Raw genomic sequence first — 15,304 nt, 5'->3', positions numbered from 1 at the left:
AAATATTCCATCTCTCCAGGCTGTGCTGACTACACTTTGAGGGAACAGAACTTGTCGCAACTGACTACATGGAAAAAATCTCTCACCAATTAGGAACTAACTTACCAGTACATCAAACATATGACACTCCAAAACAGATGTCTAAAGATGGCAATCATACCACTGTGTTGGCAATCATACTGTATTCCAGCAAGGGAGCTTAATGGCCACGACAAACATGCGCTGTTTACCTCTGAATGATGACAACTGCTTGAAATGTCTGTGGGAATTAAAGTACAAGAAAGAAATATGGGTTGGACTCCCACTGAAGTGTTAGGGCCCTTAATTAAATATTGAGGGAGAATGAAAGAGGAACAGAAAGCAAGCAAACAGTGAAACTCAGTAGTAGGAAAGAGAAAACGAGAGGTGATAGTGCCATGGCTAGGTACTGAGGCTGCTGAGGAGTGCTCTTTGGAACTGCTTAAAATCCTATACAAAAGGGTTTTGGAACATGAAATGAGCCTTTCAAAAGCAAGATGATGAAAATGCTTTGGAGTGAGGTAGAAAACAAAAATGCACAGAAATCTACTTCACCTCAACAAAAACTTTTATAAAAGTCAGCAGAAAAAAACTTAAACCGCGACAACCCGTAACTCTGAGACTGACATTCATGTCATCTCTGCAGGCCAGAGTTTAGAAGCTGAGGATGAACAAAACAGTCAGAGGATCATTTCACATAGGAAATGCCAAAAAGCAAACAACCCTGTCTCCCTTAAAAAAGAAACAGCCTACGACCACTCTGAAGAGTTTGAATAGTTGTGGGAAATGATCCCTTCTGCGTAGTGGAAATAGGGAGTTGTCTGAAAACAATCGGCAGTAACGGGAGATGAGTCACATTACTGCTAAAGGGAGTTTCTATGGTCCGCAGTACACGAGGTGAAGGAAATAAAGATAAAAAATACACAGGATGGCAGACTTCCTCATGTGTTTCAGCAGCTGTTTGTTTTTAAAAGGGCTGTCATTATGTTTGAAGAATGCAACAAGCAAACAGCAAACCAATCACTTCATCCCTGCCCAAGATGCTCAGTTGTTAATTTGCTCTTTCCTTGTTCATGTCAAACAAACTTGGGGCCCTAGTATGTAGATCAAGCTCATGAATAATGTAACTGTCCTATTCCAGGAATTTAGTTTAAATGGAGAAGACAGAGCAGCCGAACAAGCATATATAGTATCTTTATACACCACGAAGCTGGAACACAAAGGGACTTACGCAAGAGGAATCGGGAAGGTCCTAGCAGAATTATGCATCACACTTGGTGTTCCTAAATCCTACTGCTGCACTGGGCAGGTGACATTTGTTGGTTTTGTTCGGGAATGCCTCCACAGCCTCAGGCCCGTGCCAAGGGCACCGCTCCCTCCTCCTCCCCGGATACACAAATATACGTACACACCCCATTTTTTTCCTCCCGCGTCTGCGGTTCCAGAATATTCCTCCTCTGCAGGGATGCCGAGTACATTTATGGCAAGAGGTTAGAGCTGCGCTCCCGGCACAATTCGGGCAGCGCCGCGGTGGGACACGGGTCTGGGGGGACACACTGTTCTGCCCTCGGGGCCGAGCACTCCGCCCGCCTGGCCGGGTGGAACACCCGTGCCCAGCGCAGGGGCAGCGCTCAACATTGCCTTTTAGGGCTTTTTTCTCCTTTCCTCTCTGGTGGCTTGCGTTTTTTTCTTCCCTTCTCCTCTCCTTGCAGGGACAGAGCGCCCGGTAAGGGCCTGCCCACAGCCCTCCCTCGCCCGCCTCCCCGGCGAGGCCAGGCCCGGCCTAGCTCGGCCCGGCGCGCTCGGCTCCGCCCATCCCGGCGGGCCGGAGGAGGGGCCTGGCCGGAGCTGGCGGCGACCGGGGCGAAGCGCAGGCCGCGGAGGGGGTGAGCGATGTCCCTGGCGGGGCGGCGGCGGCAGGAGGAAGAGGAGGAGGAGGGGGAAGGGGACGAAGGGGAGGAGGTGGTGCAGATCCGGCTGGGGGACAAGTGCTACCCGGTGTGCAAGAGGAAGCTGATCGAGCAGAGTGACTATTTCCGAGCCCTCTACCGCTCGGGCATGCGGGAGGCAGGGCAGGGCCATGGGGAGCAGCTGCTGCGCGGAGGGCTGAGCGCCCTGGGGCTGGAACTGGTGCTGGACTTCATCAACACCTCCTGCCTGGCCAGGCTGGAGCAGGAGGAGGGGGGCGATGAGGAGCCCCCTTTGCTGGAGGAGCTGGTGGAGGCCGCTTCCTACCTGCAGGTCACCCCTTTGCTCCGCCTGCTCCTCTCCCAGGTGAGGCTGGGCAACTGCTTCGAGCTGCACCGCCTGGCTCAGGTGTACGGGCTCCAGGACTTGCACGATGCCTGTCTAGACTTCATGGCCACCCACTACCATCAGGTGCTGCGGAGGCCCGATGCCCGGCCGCACCTCCTCCTGCCCCATGCTCTCCAGCAGCACCTGAAGGAGAGGCGGATGAAGGGCACCGCCACCCTCGTGGCCATCGGGGACTTCATGAGTGCCTCCTCCCTGGGCCCGCCTCTGGGCCGTCACCCTCAGGTGGAAGCCCCCTGGTCTATGCTGAGGTACGATGAGGAAGCGGAGAGGTGGCTGCCCCTGGCCAACAACCTGCCGCCTGATCTGGTGAACGTCCGAGGCTATGGGTCGGCGATGCTGGACAACTACCTGTTCATTGTCGGGGGCTACAGGATCACCAGCCAGGAGATTTCGGCTGCCCATTGTTACAACCCTTGCCTAAATGAATGGACTCAGCTGGCCTCCATGAACCAGAAGAGGTAACCCTTGCTCCCTGAAATACACGTGTGTCCATGTATGTTGTCAAAACAGACCCTATTGAGTCACGTGGTGTTGACTGGACTTGGCGTTATGAGAAGTGATTCAGGCCTCTGTGTGTGCCATGAATCAATGCATCTCTGGCATCATGTGGTGGGAAGGACCACGGTGCTTGCTGATGGCTTGGCAGCATGCTGTTGGACAGGCCTGGCAAACCTGGTCTTTACCATTAGCGGTCAATCCCATCCCCTGCTGTGGCCAGGGAGGGGTGAGGGGGACAGGGCTTGGTTGCATAAGTGCTGGTGGTAAAGGCCTCAGCCATGGGAGAACATGAGGTAGGCTTCAGCAGAGAAGGACTGTGCTACAGCCCACCACCATGTGATCAGTCACCTTGGTCTGAAATGGTGGGGGGCTCCCACTTCTTCTTTAAGTTGTAGTATACACAGAGCCAGCCTCTTCAAACAGCTGTCTCGCTGGTAGTATAAATTCTCTTTGAAATAACAAAGATTAAAAAAAAAAAAGAGATACAATTCTCCTACTATTTTTGTGATATATTTGAACTTCAGTAACGTAAGTGACAAGTTTTGCTAATGGGGATATACAATCTGTCAGAGCCGGAGATGGGTGAAAAAATTTAGCTGGAGCAGTTTTTCGTTGGTTTGTACTTTCATAAAAACCTGACTGTTTCGTAGGCCTCCATTTCAGTGAAATATGCAGCAGAAAAATGTCAGGAAGATTGTGAGAAATTTCTCACTTTGTGAGTGTATTTGGATCTGTGAATCATTCGTTGTTTTGACCATTTTGCTTTTTTCTTTTATCCTTTTGAATTGTTTGTTTGACATTTATGTTTAAGTTAGTGTTCAGAAACACTTGTATAATTTACATTTGGATTAATAATAGAGAGCCATCCCTGAGGGGGACCCAAGAAGAAAGCCCATCTCCCTGGCCAAGTTTGAGGCTGCTCTACCTTCATCATACTGAAGAGTTATCAAAACAAAGCCTTTTACTTGACTGAAACAAAAGGTTTCAGTTATGCAAGTGGAACTTCCCCATTGTTTCCATTTTAGAAAAAGTGTTTAAATCTTGATCTTCGTCTGTGAAAGAACAAGCAAGGAGGCCAGAATTCACTGTAGAATGGAAATTCTATTCTCCATCCAGTAAACTCAAAGAGCATGCAGAGACCCAAACCGTTGGCATAAATGCTTTGTATCTGGGTAGTAAAACTGCAGTCTCTGTTCCAGTCTCTACTTAACTCTTGCCAGCTAAACCCCCTCAAAACAGGGGTTTGACCTAAAATTAGTTCTTTCCCATTTCACCCTTTTTTTTCACTTCCTGTATTGTTACGAGAATTTCACTGAAATGATTACCTCCATAATCAGTCATCTGAATTGATCAGAAACAATGTTTTTCAGTATTTCTGGCTTCTTGGAACAGCATTATGAAAAATTTATTCTGTAAAATAAGTGTTTAGCTTTTAAACACTGCAAACACCTTTTTTTACAGGCACATTTCTTAGAGACTGAGCCTATAAGCAGTCTTCTCCTAGGCGCCTGTGGGAACTGAGATGTTTCAGCTGGCCTCCCTTTGGCAGTCTTGCCTGTGATCACAATTGAGAGCACATTGGCCTCGGTAGAAAAGTATTATGGGGTCAACCCACACAGCATCTCCTATGGAAATTGACTTAAACATAGAAGTCCCACGTTGATCAAGTTATGAGGTTTTGGCGTTGATTTGTGGGATGGGTATATAGCAAGAGAGATGTTACATGTGATGATTCTGCAGTGTGGTTAATGGGGGCTTTCTAAAGAAAAGTGCTTTTTCAAGGCCCTTTTTTCACCTTACAAGCTGGCTGTTCAAACTGTAGATCAGCCTTCTCCTCCCCACACTTTCCCCTTTTTCTAAGATATATAATCCTTACATCTGATATAAACACATGGCTGTTTTCTCCTTATATTACTATTTTCAGCTGCATTGCCATGCCAACTTAATCTTGAAGCCCATCACAGGTGACAGCAAGGTATTCCTTAGCAGAAAATTTCACATTGGCCATTTACTGCAGAAAAGTAGCATACAAATGGATATTTTTTGAACAGTCTTTATTCTTATATTTCATGGTAGTTGTTGCAGGCCAAGAAGAATCCACAATTACATCTGTCCCTAGACTGCAAGGTAGCAGCAAATGAATATGTTCCTCCCTGAATGATAATCAGGGTAAGTTCTTTTTGTGAAAATTCTGCTGACCCCTTCACAAAACATGTTTTTGACTTTTGACATCTTCATGAAGTCTCAACTCTGAAGTTACAATTATTATTTTTTCTGTCTGACACAACATTCCAGCTCTCTGGTGACCCTCTTGATGTTCTGCGGCCAGAATGCAGGAAGGGATGGCCTGTGATGTAGAGCCAAGAGTAGGGAGTTTTTTAGGATCAAGGATTTTGCGTTTAACACAAACAACACTGATGCCTGTCTGCCACACAGATGTGCTGCAATTAGATCTGCAGTTTGCTAGGCATTGTATTTTTAGTTTGTTATGCTGTAGTAAAATAAGCAGAGCAGTTGCCTGGCGTGCTGCTTAGGAATTACAGTCATGTGACTGTCTGCCAAATAAATTTGTGTCAGTTGATATAATTCACCCATGGGTGAATTTTTTATGTACCTTGAGGAAGGGTTCTAGTTCCTATTGAAGGTGGTTTGACTTCAGATAACAGAGTATCTGAATTTGGCCTATATGAATGGATGCATATGTTGGCCTCAAGGGAAGGCTAAGGAGTTACGGAAATAATTGTGCTGATTTGCTGTTAATATAAGAAGCTCTCTGCCCTCAGCAGGGAATTGTAAGTTCTATGATAGTTTAATGTTTAATTATTTCCATTATTGTAGTATAGAATCCCAGGATGTTAGATTCTCCACACATGCATAGATTAAATAGTCCCAAGTTCTAAGTAGAAGACAAAAGCCATGAGATGTATACCGAGTACTTAGCAGTCATTCTGGTATAGGTAATAGCTGTTGGCTTTCTTTCTAGATGTAGAGGTCTTATTTACTGTAGTTTCAAATTTGTTCACAATAGGTAACTCCTGTTTATTATTCTCATGTTGCCCACATGAGCTTGAGAAAATGTTATTCCCTATTTGTGCATACACAAGGGAGATAAAACAATTTGCTCAGGCTCATATAAGAAGCTTGTGGCTGAGCCTGGAATTTGTCATCATCTGAGGGCTAAATCTAGTGCTGGTCACAAATAGGCCAATATAGGTCACAAATAGGTCACAAATAAAAGATTACAGTTTGTAGGTCTTTTAATTCTAGAGGTATTGCTGTACTTTGCATAGTGTCTTCAGACAACAGCCTGAACTTTTTCATGGAAGAAACTTCCTGTAAGAGTTGCCAAAGACCATTTGTGGTCTTTGGGGACAAGAAGGTAACACAGTACATTGGAGACTGTTCAAGTAATGTCCTTGAATACCTTTCCATGCTTTGCTTTAAATTGGTGCTGTCAGTTGAAATTTGCTATTTCAAAAATAATATACTCATAGGATTTCTACTGCATGTGCCAGTTTCAGCGGTATATTCCACTTTCATTTTCCTTCAGAACCTTCCTACTCGTGGCAGGTAAATCTTCCAGGCTTGGAAGACCCTCGTAAACCCGTGGCTGAGATTATATGCATGCAAGTGGAACATGGTTTTTGTGAGCAATCTGTGCCTGAACTGCTGCCACTCTGAGGACTCTTACAGGAACATAGGAGAGGATGCTCCCGGGGAATGGTAGTGGCTTATAAGACCTTCTGTTTCCTCATTTTCTATCTTCTTTTTTTTTTCTTTCACTCACAATTCCTCTGTGTTGGGAGAATTTCCTTTGTAACTGTGCTTTCATGATTCTTTGTTCTAGATGTTTTAACTCTAGAATAAAGAAGTAATCTGATCTATGAGAAATTTTTAAATTAAAATTGATCATTTGGCAGGAAGGAACCACAGGTTAGTTAGTCCAAGCCTCCTGTTCTACAGCAGGACCAAGCTTACCTTGCAAATACTCATCTACTTTGTCCTTGAAACCCTACAGCAGTGTAGATTTCAGCCTCCTTCTTCCGAGGTAACTTGTTCCCATGTTTAGCCACCCCTCTGATCAGGAAGTCCTCTCTAACATCTATGCTAACTTTTTTTTTGTTGTACACTAAATGAATGATGTCTGTCAGTGAACAAGAAGAATGCTTGCCCTTCTCTTTATAGCCACTTTCATAGTGGTTTCCTATAGATATATCTGTGGCTGTTAAGGCAGTCCAGAACAATGTAGGCTTTTTTGCAAATTGTTGAATGTTGTCTTGTATTTAAAAAGCTATGCACTCTGACCATAGATCCTTTGCAGTTGCACGTTATATTTTTCTTCCTTTTAGTGCTTTGCACTTGTCCTTATTGAATGAAGAAGGTATTTTGAGTGTGGTAAAATCTCACAGCTCTCCTTGCTTGTGTTCCTGGGGTTCTGTTCAGAGGAAACGAAGGACATGTCATGTCCCAACAAGAAGGGTATGCACTAGATCCCTCAAGTTTAGATAACTCACTGGTGAGAGTGGAGTTATGTCGCAGTTGAATCTGACAGACTGTTCAGCTCCATTGTTTCCAAGCTGTGGTCCATGGAACAGTTGTTAGTTGTGGAGAGCTGGCTGGTTCCTCAGTGTTTGGTTTCCTTGTTTCCAGCTGCTCCAACACATTAAAAAAGCATAAAAATGCACTAAATATTTCCTAATGTTCACTCTCCATAAAAACACCTGCTGTTATTGGCATGGAAAGGTGAATGACAGAAGTTTTTCATAATACAAAGAGCCATTGTCCAAACTTTCACAGGAAGTGTACTGATGGATACTTACAGCTACTTCTGAGTAAAATGAACTTTGTAGTTAATGTTCTCCATAAATCTAAGATACTTCCACTGAATGTCATCCTTCCAGTGTTAGAAGTGGTTAAATGACTGACACAAATGTGCATGGCCTCCTTCTAGGATAGCTGAAGTAGAAAGTTGTGCTGTACATCTTTGACCAGATAGTTTTCTCTGTACTGCAAGAAACAATTCAGTGATATGAAGGCCATCAAGCAAAAACTGGGTACATCACCCCCATTCAAAGAAAATAGTAAGAGGCTACAAATAGAGGGTAGCTACACAAACATGTGTGAGTTAGGAAATCTGAATTCTTAATGTTGTGACACTACACATGTGTTTAGTTAGTTCATGTCTCTGCGGTAGAACTTTAAGCATGTTTAAAAAGTGGCTATAAGATCTTAGAATAGGAAACGCTATCTGTGTGCACATGAACTCATTTGATAAGCCAAAAGTCTTGCACCATCTTCATTGTAGGCACAGAACTATAGTCTTTCTAACACAATTTAGATTTTAAAGGATTGCTTGGAGAATGCTTTTACATTTTGTGGTTTTGTCCCTTTGTTAATTTATGGATTTTTTTTTTTCCCCACCATAACTTTTAGAACAGGTACATTGCTTTGAAAACCTACATGTTTTGCAAGTATATCCTTGTGTCATACCTGCTATTCATTGCCATGTTATTCTGGATCCTCTAAGATGGAAAACATAATTGCTGTAGAGAGGAGATGAACAGAGTGACCTAAATGTCAGAAAAAAAAAAAAGAATAAAAAGCAATTAATTCTTTCAAAGGCACATTTTAGTTTCCAAAGTTATATCAGGATGACAAGAACAAAATGATTCCATCTGGAAACAAATTCTTTTTCCAAATACATTTAATAAAAAGAAATTGCAGGGCAGTCTGCTGCTAGGCAGGGTTCATTTTGTCCAGACAAAACCCTGCAAAAGTACTTAGCGGTAAGTTTTGAATCTTGGTTTCATGCAGAGTGAAACTCACTTTACTGCTCAGCAGGCCAGTGCAAGTCTAAAGCATCACTTTGCTTTTACAGACATAACACAGTTCCCCATTTGGCTTTATGCTGAGCTGGTGCTCTCCAGTGACTTTCAGACATCTAGTTAATTGGGATACCTCATGGTAAAATGTCAGTTTGGCTCAAGAATAGGGAAGGAACAACCTTTCTAGGCAATGAGACTGTTTCTGAGGAGAGGAAGAGCTCATCTTTTATTAGACCGCAGCTGGAAGGAATACCTGAGCATGTGAGCCCTCTGTTTTCGTCCTCCGGTTTCTTCCTAGAGATTTGCTTCTTTAATACCCATAAACCATTTGTTTCTGCCTGTATTATCTTAAAGCGTAAGATGCAAGGCTTCTTGTACTTCAGTAATTAGAAAGTTACCCTTTGCCATTCATGAAATACAACAGCATTATGGAACAGAATAAGCAATAAGAGAACAGGGAATTGCCTGTCGAGTGCAATGTATTTTGCTCACATTCATGTCCCACATTAATTTACAGATATATCTCACTTCAGTGGGATGGGGATGTGTTTAGTACTTTAATACTGAATAGGGTACAGGAAATTCTGTCTTCCTTCTTTTGTAGAACATGATTCAATGTGTTTCTGTTTCATTACACATTCAATGTGTTCAAAATTTTTGTTTATTAAGGTTATTAAAGGGTTTCTATATTACAGACCAAGAAGAGAACATAGGTATTCATGAACTCTTGTTTGAAATTTCTGCAATTTTGACTTAACTATTATCCTTGACTGTGTGTATATATAAAACTTTTTTCTCTACTAAAAATACTTTACTAAAAGCCTAGTAAAAATGAGACATCTACTGAACACATTAGTTAACTAAACATTTAGATTTCAAACTGTGACAGTTTGAAATCCAAAATAAAATATTTGCCAGTCTGAGCATCAATGTTACTAACATCCAGAACGTCCCTGGTTACTGTCCCAAGTTATTACTGTGTAATTACAGAACTTTGGCTTTGCACAGAAAAGTTCAGATGCATTCAACTGAAGTGATGGTACAAGCTATAAGTGACGATGAGTACATTAGAGCCTGGATAGGAAGAACTTTCTTATATTCTCTACATCTATGCAACCTATTTCAGTGCTGCAATCTTTTCTTTCAGGTCCAATTTTAAGCTCTTGGCTGTAAATGGAAAACTGTATGCCATTGGTGGTCAGTCCCTTTCCAACGTGGAGTGCTATAACCCAGAAAACGACTGGTGGAATTTTGTAGCGTCCATGCCAAACCCTCTTGCAGAATTCTCAGCCTGCGAATGTAAGGGCAAGATCTACGTTATTGGAGGATACACTACACGAGGTAGAAAGTTTGCTTTTACTTTGGGGTGTTTTTTCAACCTGATTGCTTCTAAGGCCCAGATAATTTTCTTTTCTTTCTCAGAAAATCTTTTGAACTGGTACAGAAAGCTGTATAATACTCATTAAAGCATATTGAAATAAATCACTGGTAGAAAATAACCAACAAATGAAACAAAAAAAAATAGCTCTGTCATAGAGGAATCGGGGTTTGGGGTTTCTTTTTTTTCAGGCCTTACATGCACCTAGGGCTCTGTTATTTTGAGGGAACAGATTGATGGGTACTTTAGCACCCAGCTTTGCCCTCCTTTTTTTTAGATTTTGATCACACGGTAGAAAGAGAGGTCTCAAAAGATACACTTTGTTTGCTTTTTACATGCTTGTTTTAAACTGTCAGAAGGAAAAATATAAAGAAAATATTTGCCTGGGATAGTATTTCTCATGTATTAATAGATGTCATGGTCCCTTCAGTATAGCATTTCAGTGTTTCACAGGCACACTCAAGCTATAGGTAAGATTTTCAGTGCAGACATAACTTAATTGAATAATTAATCAAAAGCTTAAGCACGAACCAACATTTTTAACTTCTTTCCTTCCTTTACCCTGTTTTCTGAGAATACTGTACAAGAGAAGGATTTGAAATTGCATCCTCTCTTGACGATTACTTTATCCAGTGGAAAAACAAGCATCTTAAAAAGAGCTTCCATTGGTTGATTCTTTGAGCACATAGTGCCATTCTTTGGGAGGAATACAATTTTCTCAGAGTTTTAGAGGGAGGGTTTTTTTTCATGTCAAATGTTCAGTATTTAACAGATTTCCTAATTTTTAATTCCTATCTCTAGGCCTTTGCCCCTTCATTTGATCACAGTAGTTGGTTTTTTTCCAAGTGGAGAATAAAATTAGAAGAGAGATCAGTGTTTACAAAGAGTACTGCAAGCAATGCTGAACTGACATTAGAACAAGCTGTCCTTTCTAGTGTCTGAGCAGATTTTAGCTCTGTTAAGACATTTATAAAAGACACACTTGCACCCCTATGGTCCTTGTGGTAATGATACCCTTCAAAAGCATTTTGCCTGGTCTATTCTAACCTAGAATATGGTGGCTTCACTGAGGAAAACAAAAAATATTGGCGTACCTATGTCCATCTGGAAGACCATGCTGTGGTGTGCTCTGCAGTCCCAGTCCTCTGGTTGTCCCCACTAAAGGACCTGTTTGGGTTCATTGTGGTCCCTGATGTCTTGCACTAGGACTGAAAGATGTCTGGCACGCAACACTTGCTGTGCTGAAAAGTCAGATGAGGGGAAGCATCATTTGAGACAAGGGAGCAGTGAACAAAGAGAAGGGACTGAAAGGGGGTAATGGCAAGACTTGTCTTTAGAGACTGGAGTTAGGTTTTGTCATTTTTATCTCGAGAAAGAAGAAATAAAAGCTATGATTTGGTTAATAGTACTACAAGATTATGGGAGTAGCAGCTTTTCTCCTATGTCACCTGCACTTCGCAAGTTCTTTTCCTGGTGCTTGGGCTGTTCTTTTTTCAGGCTGCCTACTCCTGGTATCATGGATAAGATCAGCATGTTGCTGATGCAAATCCTATTCCATTAAAATTTATTAACAGAGCATTTGTAGTCAGGATTGCTGCCCTGTGTCAAGTTCCTTCTTCAATACTTCATACCTGTGGTTTTAACTGAAGGAGGATGAACCTCTTCCTTCTTCCACACCTTGTGGGATTGCCACTGACCTTCAGGCCTCTGTCTTTTCCTAGATATTTTCCTAGGTCTTTTCCTAAAAGCTGCTTTAATGGAAACAGGATAGTAAAACAGTATAAAGTTGTGAGCATGGATAACTAGCACATTTAGGATTACGTTTAAATCCAACACCAGCCAGGACAACAAACGCCTGTGCTTGTTAAAAATAAGGTTGCTTTCCTGAACAAGGGTCTAGAATCAGTTTTTGTGTGACACTGCCTTAGGACAGCTATCAGACTTAGAAACCAGAATTGCTGCAATTACACTGGTGATTCAGCTTCCAAGTTATGCAGATGTCAGAGAGTGTTAAGGCTTAACTATCTGAGAGACACTGAGGTTCATGTGCTATTTCACTACATGCAGTACATGAAGCACATGCAACAATACATAAATTTTTATTTTATTTTTAGTATTTCTGCATACACCTCAGTTTTGGTAGGTTTTGTAGGCTATTTTTTTGTAACTGTAGAGTTTTCTCCTGACACTGCACTTTCCAGAAGATGGTAGGATCTGGAATTTTGCACTGTAAATTAAAATGGCACTTCTTGAATAAAGACCCTCCTTCCAGTTTTCAGCTCACTTGTGAACCTAAATCCTAATACAAACTCCGTGTCAGGTGCTATAATGTTCATGTTTTGTATTGGTTGGTTGTTTCAGTGGATATAAAAGATTGAGGCTCTGGACAAAGCAAATGAGGGCTGTGTCGTAATGGGCTTCCATTTCCTATGGGTCCTCACAGGTGATAGCACTTTTTAGCTGAGAACATTACTGCTGTAGACAGACATAGAAAGTTGATTGGGATTTCACCCCCTGCAATGAGTCAGAGAATGATACATTGTTTGTAGACAAAGATCATCTATATGTAGAGCTTTGATCAGCAATTTCATGGAGCATTGCCATGATTATTTTTCCCCTCTTCTTTTCCCCTATGTAAAGTGAATTAGGTTTTCAAGAAGGCAAAGTAAAGCAATAAACAATTACTGAAAATGGTCAGAGTGCAAGCAAATGCTATATCAGCACCTCCCTAATCATTCTGCTAATGCACTTCATTCATGACAATCCAGTTATATTTGTGGCTATTTATATTGATGCCCTTACATAACTTGCCAGTATGTCACTGTCTGCTGTTCCACTTGGGAGCTCATCTGGAGATCGTCATGCAGGATAGACTTGTGATATGGAGCAGATTTTATTAAAAGACCAGTCTGGAGTCTGCAAACCTGTTGCCGTTTGTCACTTGAGTTTGGATTTAAGCTCAGGTCTCCAGAGATTGAAACTGAATTTACTAGCTGACAAGTCCTGTGTGTTCTGTGTTAATTTAGTGAAGCCTTGGACACATCCAAGGTCTCCACTGCACCATAAATCAGGGTGGTATTGTAACAGTTTCATAGAATAACAGCATTGCAAACTCGTGGATCCACCAGGTTGTAACTGAAGTATAGATACAGCTTCAGCTTTTTTCTGTGCCTCTGTCTGATGCTGGAGCACAGAGTTCCTGGTTCTTAAATTATTTTGACATGTGGTTCGTCTCTTCATAACGTACTGAACATTTGCCCTTCACTCATACATGCCACTTGCTGGCATGTAGCTAGCTTTATGAATTTATTCCATAAAACTTTGGTTTATGGAATGAAATGCAAAGTATTAAAGTTAAGCTTGGATGATAAATCAATACTTGACAGCCGTTAAAGAAGCATGCTGTCTTTGTGATAATTTGGTTCATCTGTGATCACTGTTGGAGAGCAGACTATTGCTCCAGTTCTCTCTTCGTAAAAAATGCTAACATATGAATTGGAGATGAAATTAAAAGCCTAAGTTAAAAGGTAAGGATTATTCTGCTAAAATCTGCATCCCCAGACCATTCACATCACGTAATGTGCCAGAAGTAGCTTAATTTTTCCCTCGGCAAAGGAACAGAACATTCAGACTTTATTGTCAAGGGCAAAGAGTTGCAGTTCTCAATAATCAATATTTCTTCCCTAGTCTGCTAAGCTTTTGCACTGTAAAACATTAGCAATCTGTAATAATGGCTGATAGAGTTTGTAGGGAGGAAGAATCCTCCTCCATGAGAACCTTCTGTAATATTTATTTATTTGTAAATATCTTTCCTCTGTTTCAGATAGAAATATGAACATTTTGCAGTACTGTCCCACTTCTGATTCCTGGACCAACTTTGAACTTTGTGATGTCCATGTTCGCAAACAACAGATGCTCTCTGTTGAAGAAACTATATATCTGGTAGGGGGTTGTATTCATGAACTTGGACCAAACCAAAAATCCAGTCAAAGTGAGGATGCATTAACTGTGCAGTCTTACAACATTGCTACCAAAGAATGGCTCTACCTCAAAGAGAACACATCAAAATCGGGTCTTAACTTGACTTGCGCTCTCCACAATGATGGAGTCTATATATTGAGTAGGGATATTACTCTATCTACAAGCTTGGAGCACCGTGTTTTTCTGAAGTATAATATATTTACGGACAGTTGGGAGACACTAAGACGCTTTCCAGCCTTTGGACAAAACATGCTGATCTGTTCTATGTATTTGCCTGATGTTCGAGAAGTGTAACAGCATCAGGTTTTTCTTTTCAGCTCATTAATCATTCTTGAAAGAAATACTGGTCCCTCTAGGTAACTCCATTTTCAGAATGTAATATGGTTGCATAACATAGACATAAAATAGAGTCTGTTTAAAAAAGTTGCAAAATTCAGTATTAAGAGAACTGCTTCCAGAAAAGGTTTTAAGATTTCAGTTTAAATATTTTATTGTCTTGGATTGAAATTTCACCAGGTATTGTTTGCAATTTAAACATGAAATTACTGTGTGGGTAACTGATAAAGGAATTCCAAAGGCAAAATTGATCAGTCTAGTTTTATTCTCCATCTTAATAAGCAGTGTAGAAGATGAGCAAGAAGTATACATGATAAAAGTGGAAATAATTCAATAAATAAGTATAATAAAAATCACAAAGGGAATGATTTCTTTTAAAAATACAGTTTTTACTTGAAGTATGTTCTGTCAAATGCAAAATGTTTAAAATTGTTTATTCTGTGACATTTTTCTCTCTTCTCTGCTAGCAGTTGAAATCCTCAAAGGTGGTGGCAGTTGAGGTGTCATCAAGAAATAAGAATTTCATCTGAATTATTTGTAATGAAATACTTTGCCAGGGACTGGGAGGAATTGCCTGGAGGCTTACGGTTGCTGGTTGGATACTGGAAGCTGGCAGCATTTATTCAAATGAAGAAGTTTGCTCATCTTCAGAAAGGTTTTAAGTTTTAGCTACATCATATTTTATAGTACTGTGTGTTAAAGATCAAGTTATAGTTTGCAACAAGCTATATGCTAGGAGAATGTGTGTGAGCACGTGCAGTGGTGATTCTGCATGAGGCACATCCTGCTTTATAACTGTCATCCAGGACATCTATCACGTGGTGTGGAAGGGCTGATGCATGTAAATGACTTTCTGCAAACACCACCCAAGGCAGGTGAACATGACTGTTGGCTCTTTCTTGTGTTATCAGGAGCTTGACAGAGATTACTCCAAGTTTGCCACCCAAAGTTG

General features: G+C 41.4%; 1 protein-coding gene across 1 annotated transcript; it reads left to right on the top strand.

Moving 5' to 3' along the window:
* Positions 1–1,858: 1,858 nt before the first annotated feature.
* On the top strand, positions 1,859–14,708 carry KLHL42 (kelch like family member 42). The gene is made up of 3 exons (XM_030480570.1): positions 1,859–2,792; positions 9,805–9,998; positions 13,859–14,708. Exons 1-3 carry the CDS (start codon positions 1,912–1,914, stop codon positions 14,308–14,310), a joined length of 1,527 nt encoding a protein of 508 aa, XP_030336430.1. The 5' UTR covers positions 1,859–1,911; the 3' UTR covers positions 14,311–14,708.
* The last annotated feature ends 596 nt before the right edge of the window (positions 14,709–15,304 follow it).

Source organism: Strigops habroptila, chromosome 3 (genome assembly GCF_004027225.2).
Source record: "Strigops habroptila isolate Jane chromosome 3, bStrHab1.2.pri, whole genome shotgun sequence".
Lineage (NCBI taxonomy): Eukaryota > Metazoa > Chordata > Aves > Psittaciformes > Psittacidae > Strigops > Strigops habroptila.
This window is presented reverse-complemented; position numbering and strand designations above follow the sequence as displayed.

Coding starts and splice junctions, on each gene's coding strand:
- KLHL42 (XM_030480570.1), top strand. CDS start 1,912: ATGTCCCTGGCGGGGCGGCGGCGGCAGGAGGAAGAGGAGGAGGAGGGG. Junction 2,793..9,804: donor GCCTCCATGAACCAGAAGAG/GTAACCCTTGCT, acceptor CTTTTCTTTCAG/GTCCAATTTTAAGCTCTTGG. Junction 9,999..13,858: donor TGGAGGATACACTACACGAG/GTAGAAAGTTTG, acceptor CCTCTGTTTCAG/ATAGAAATATGAACATTTTG.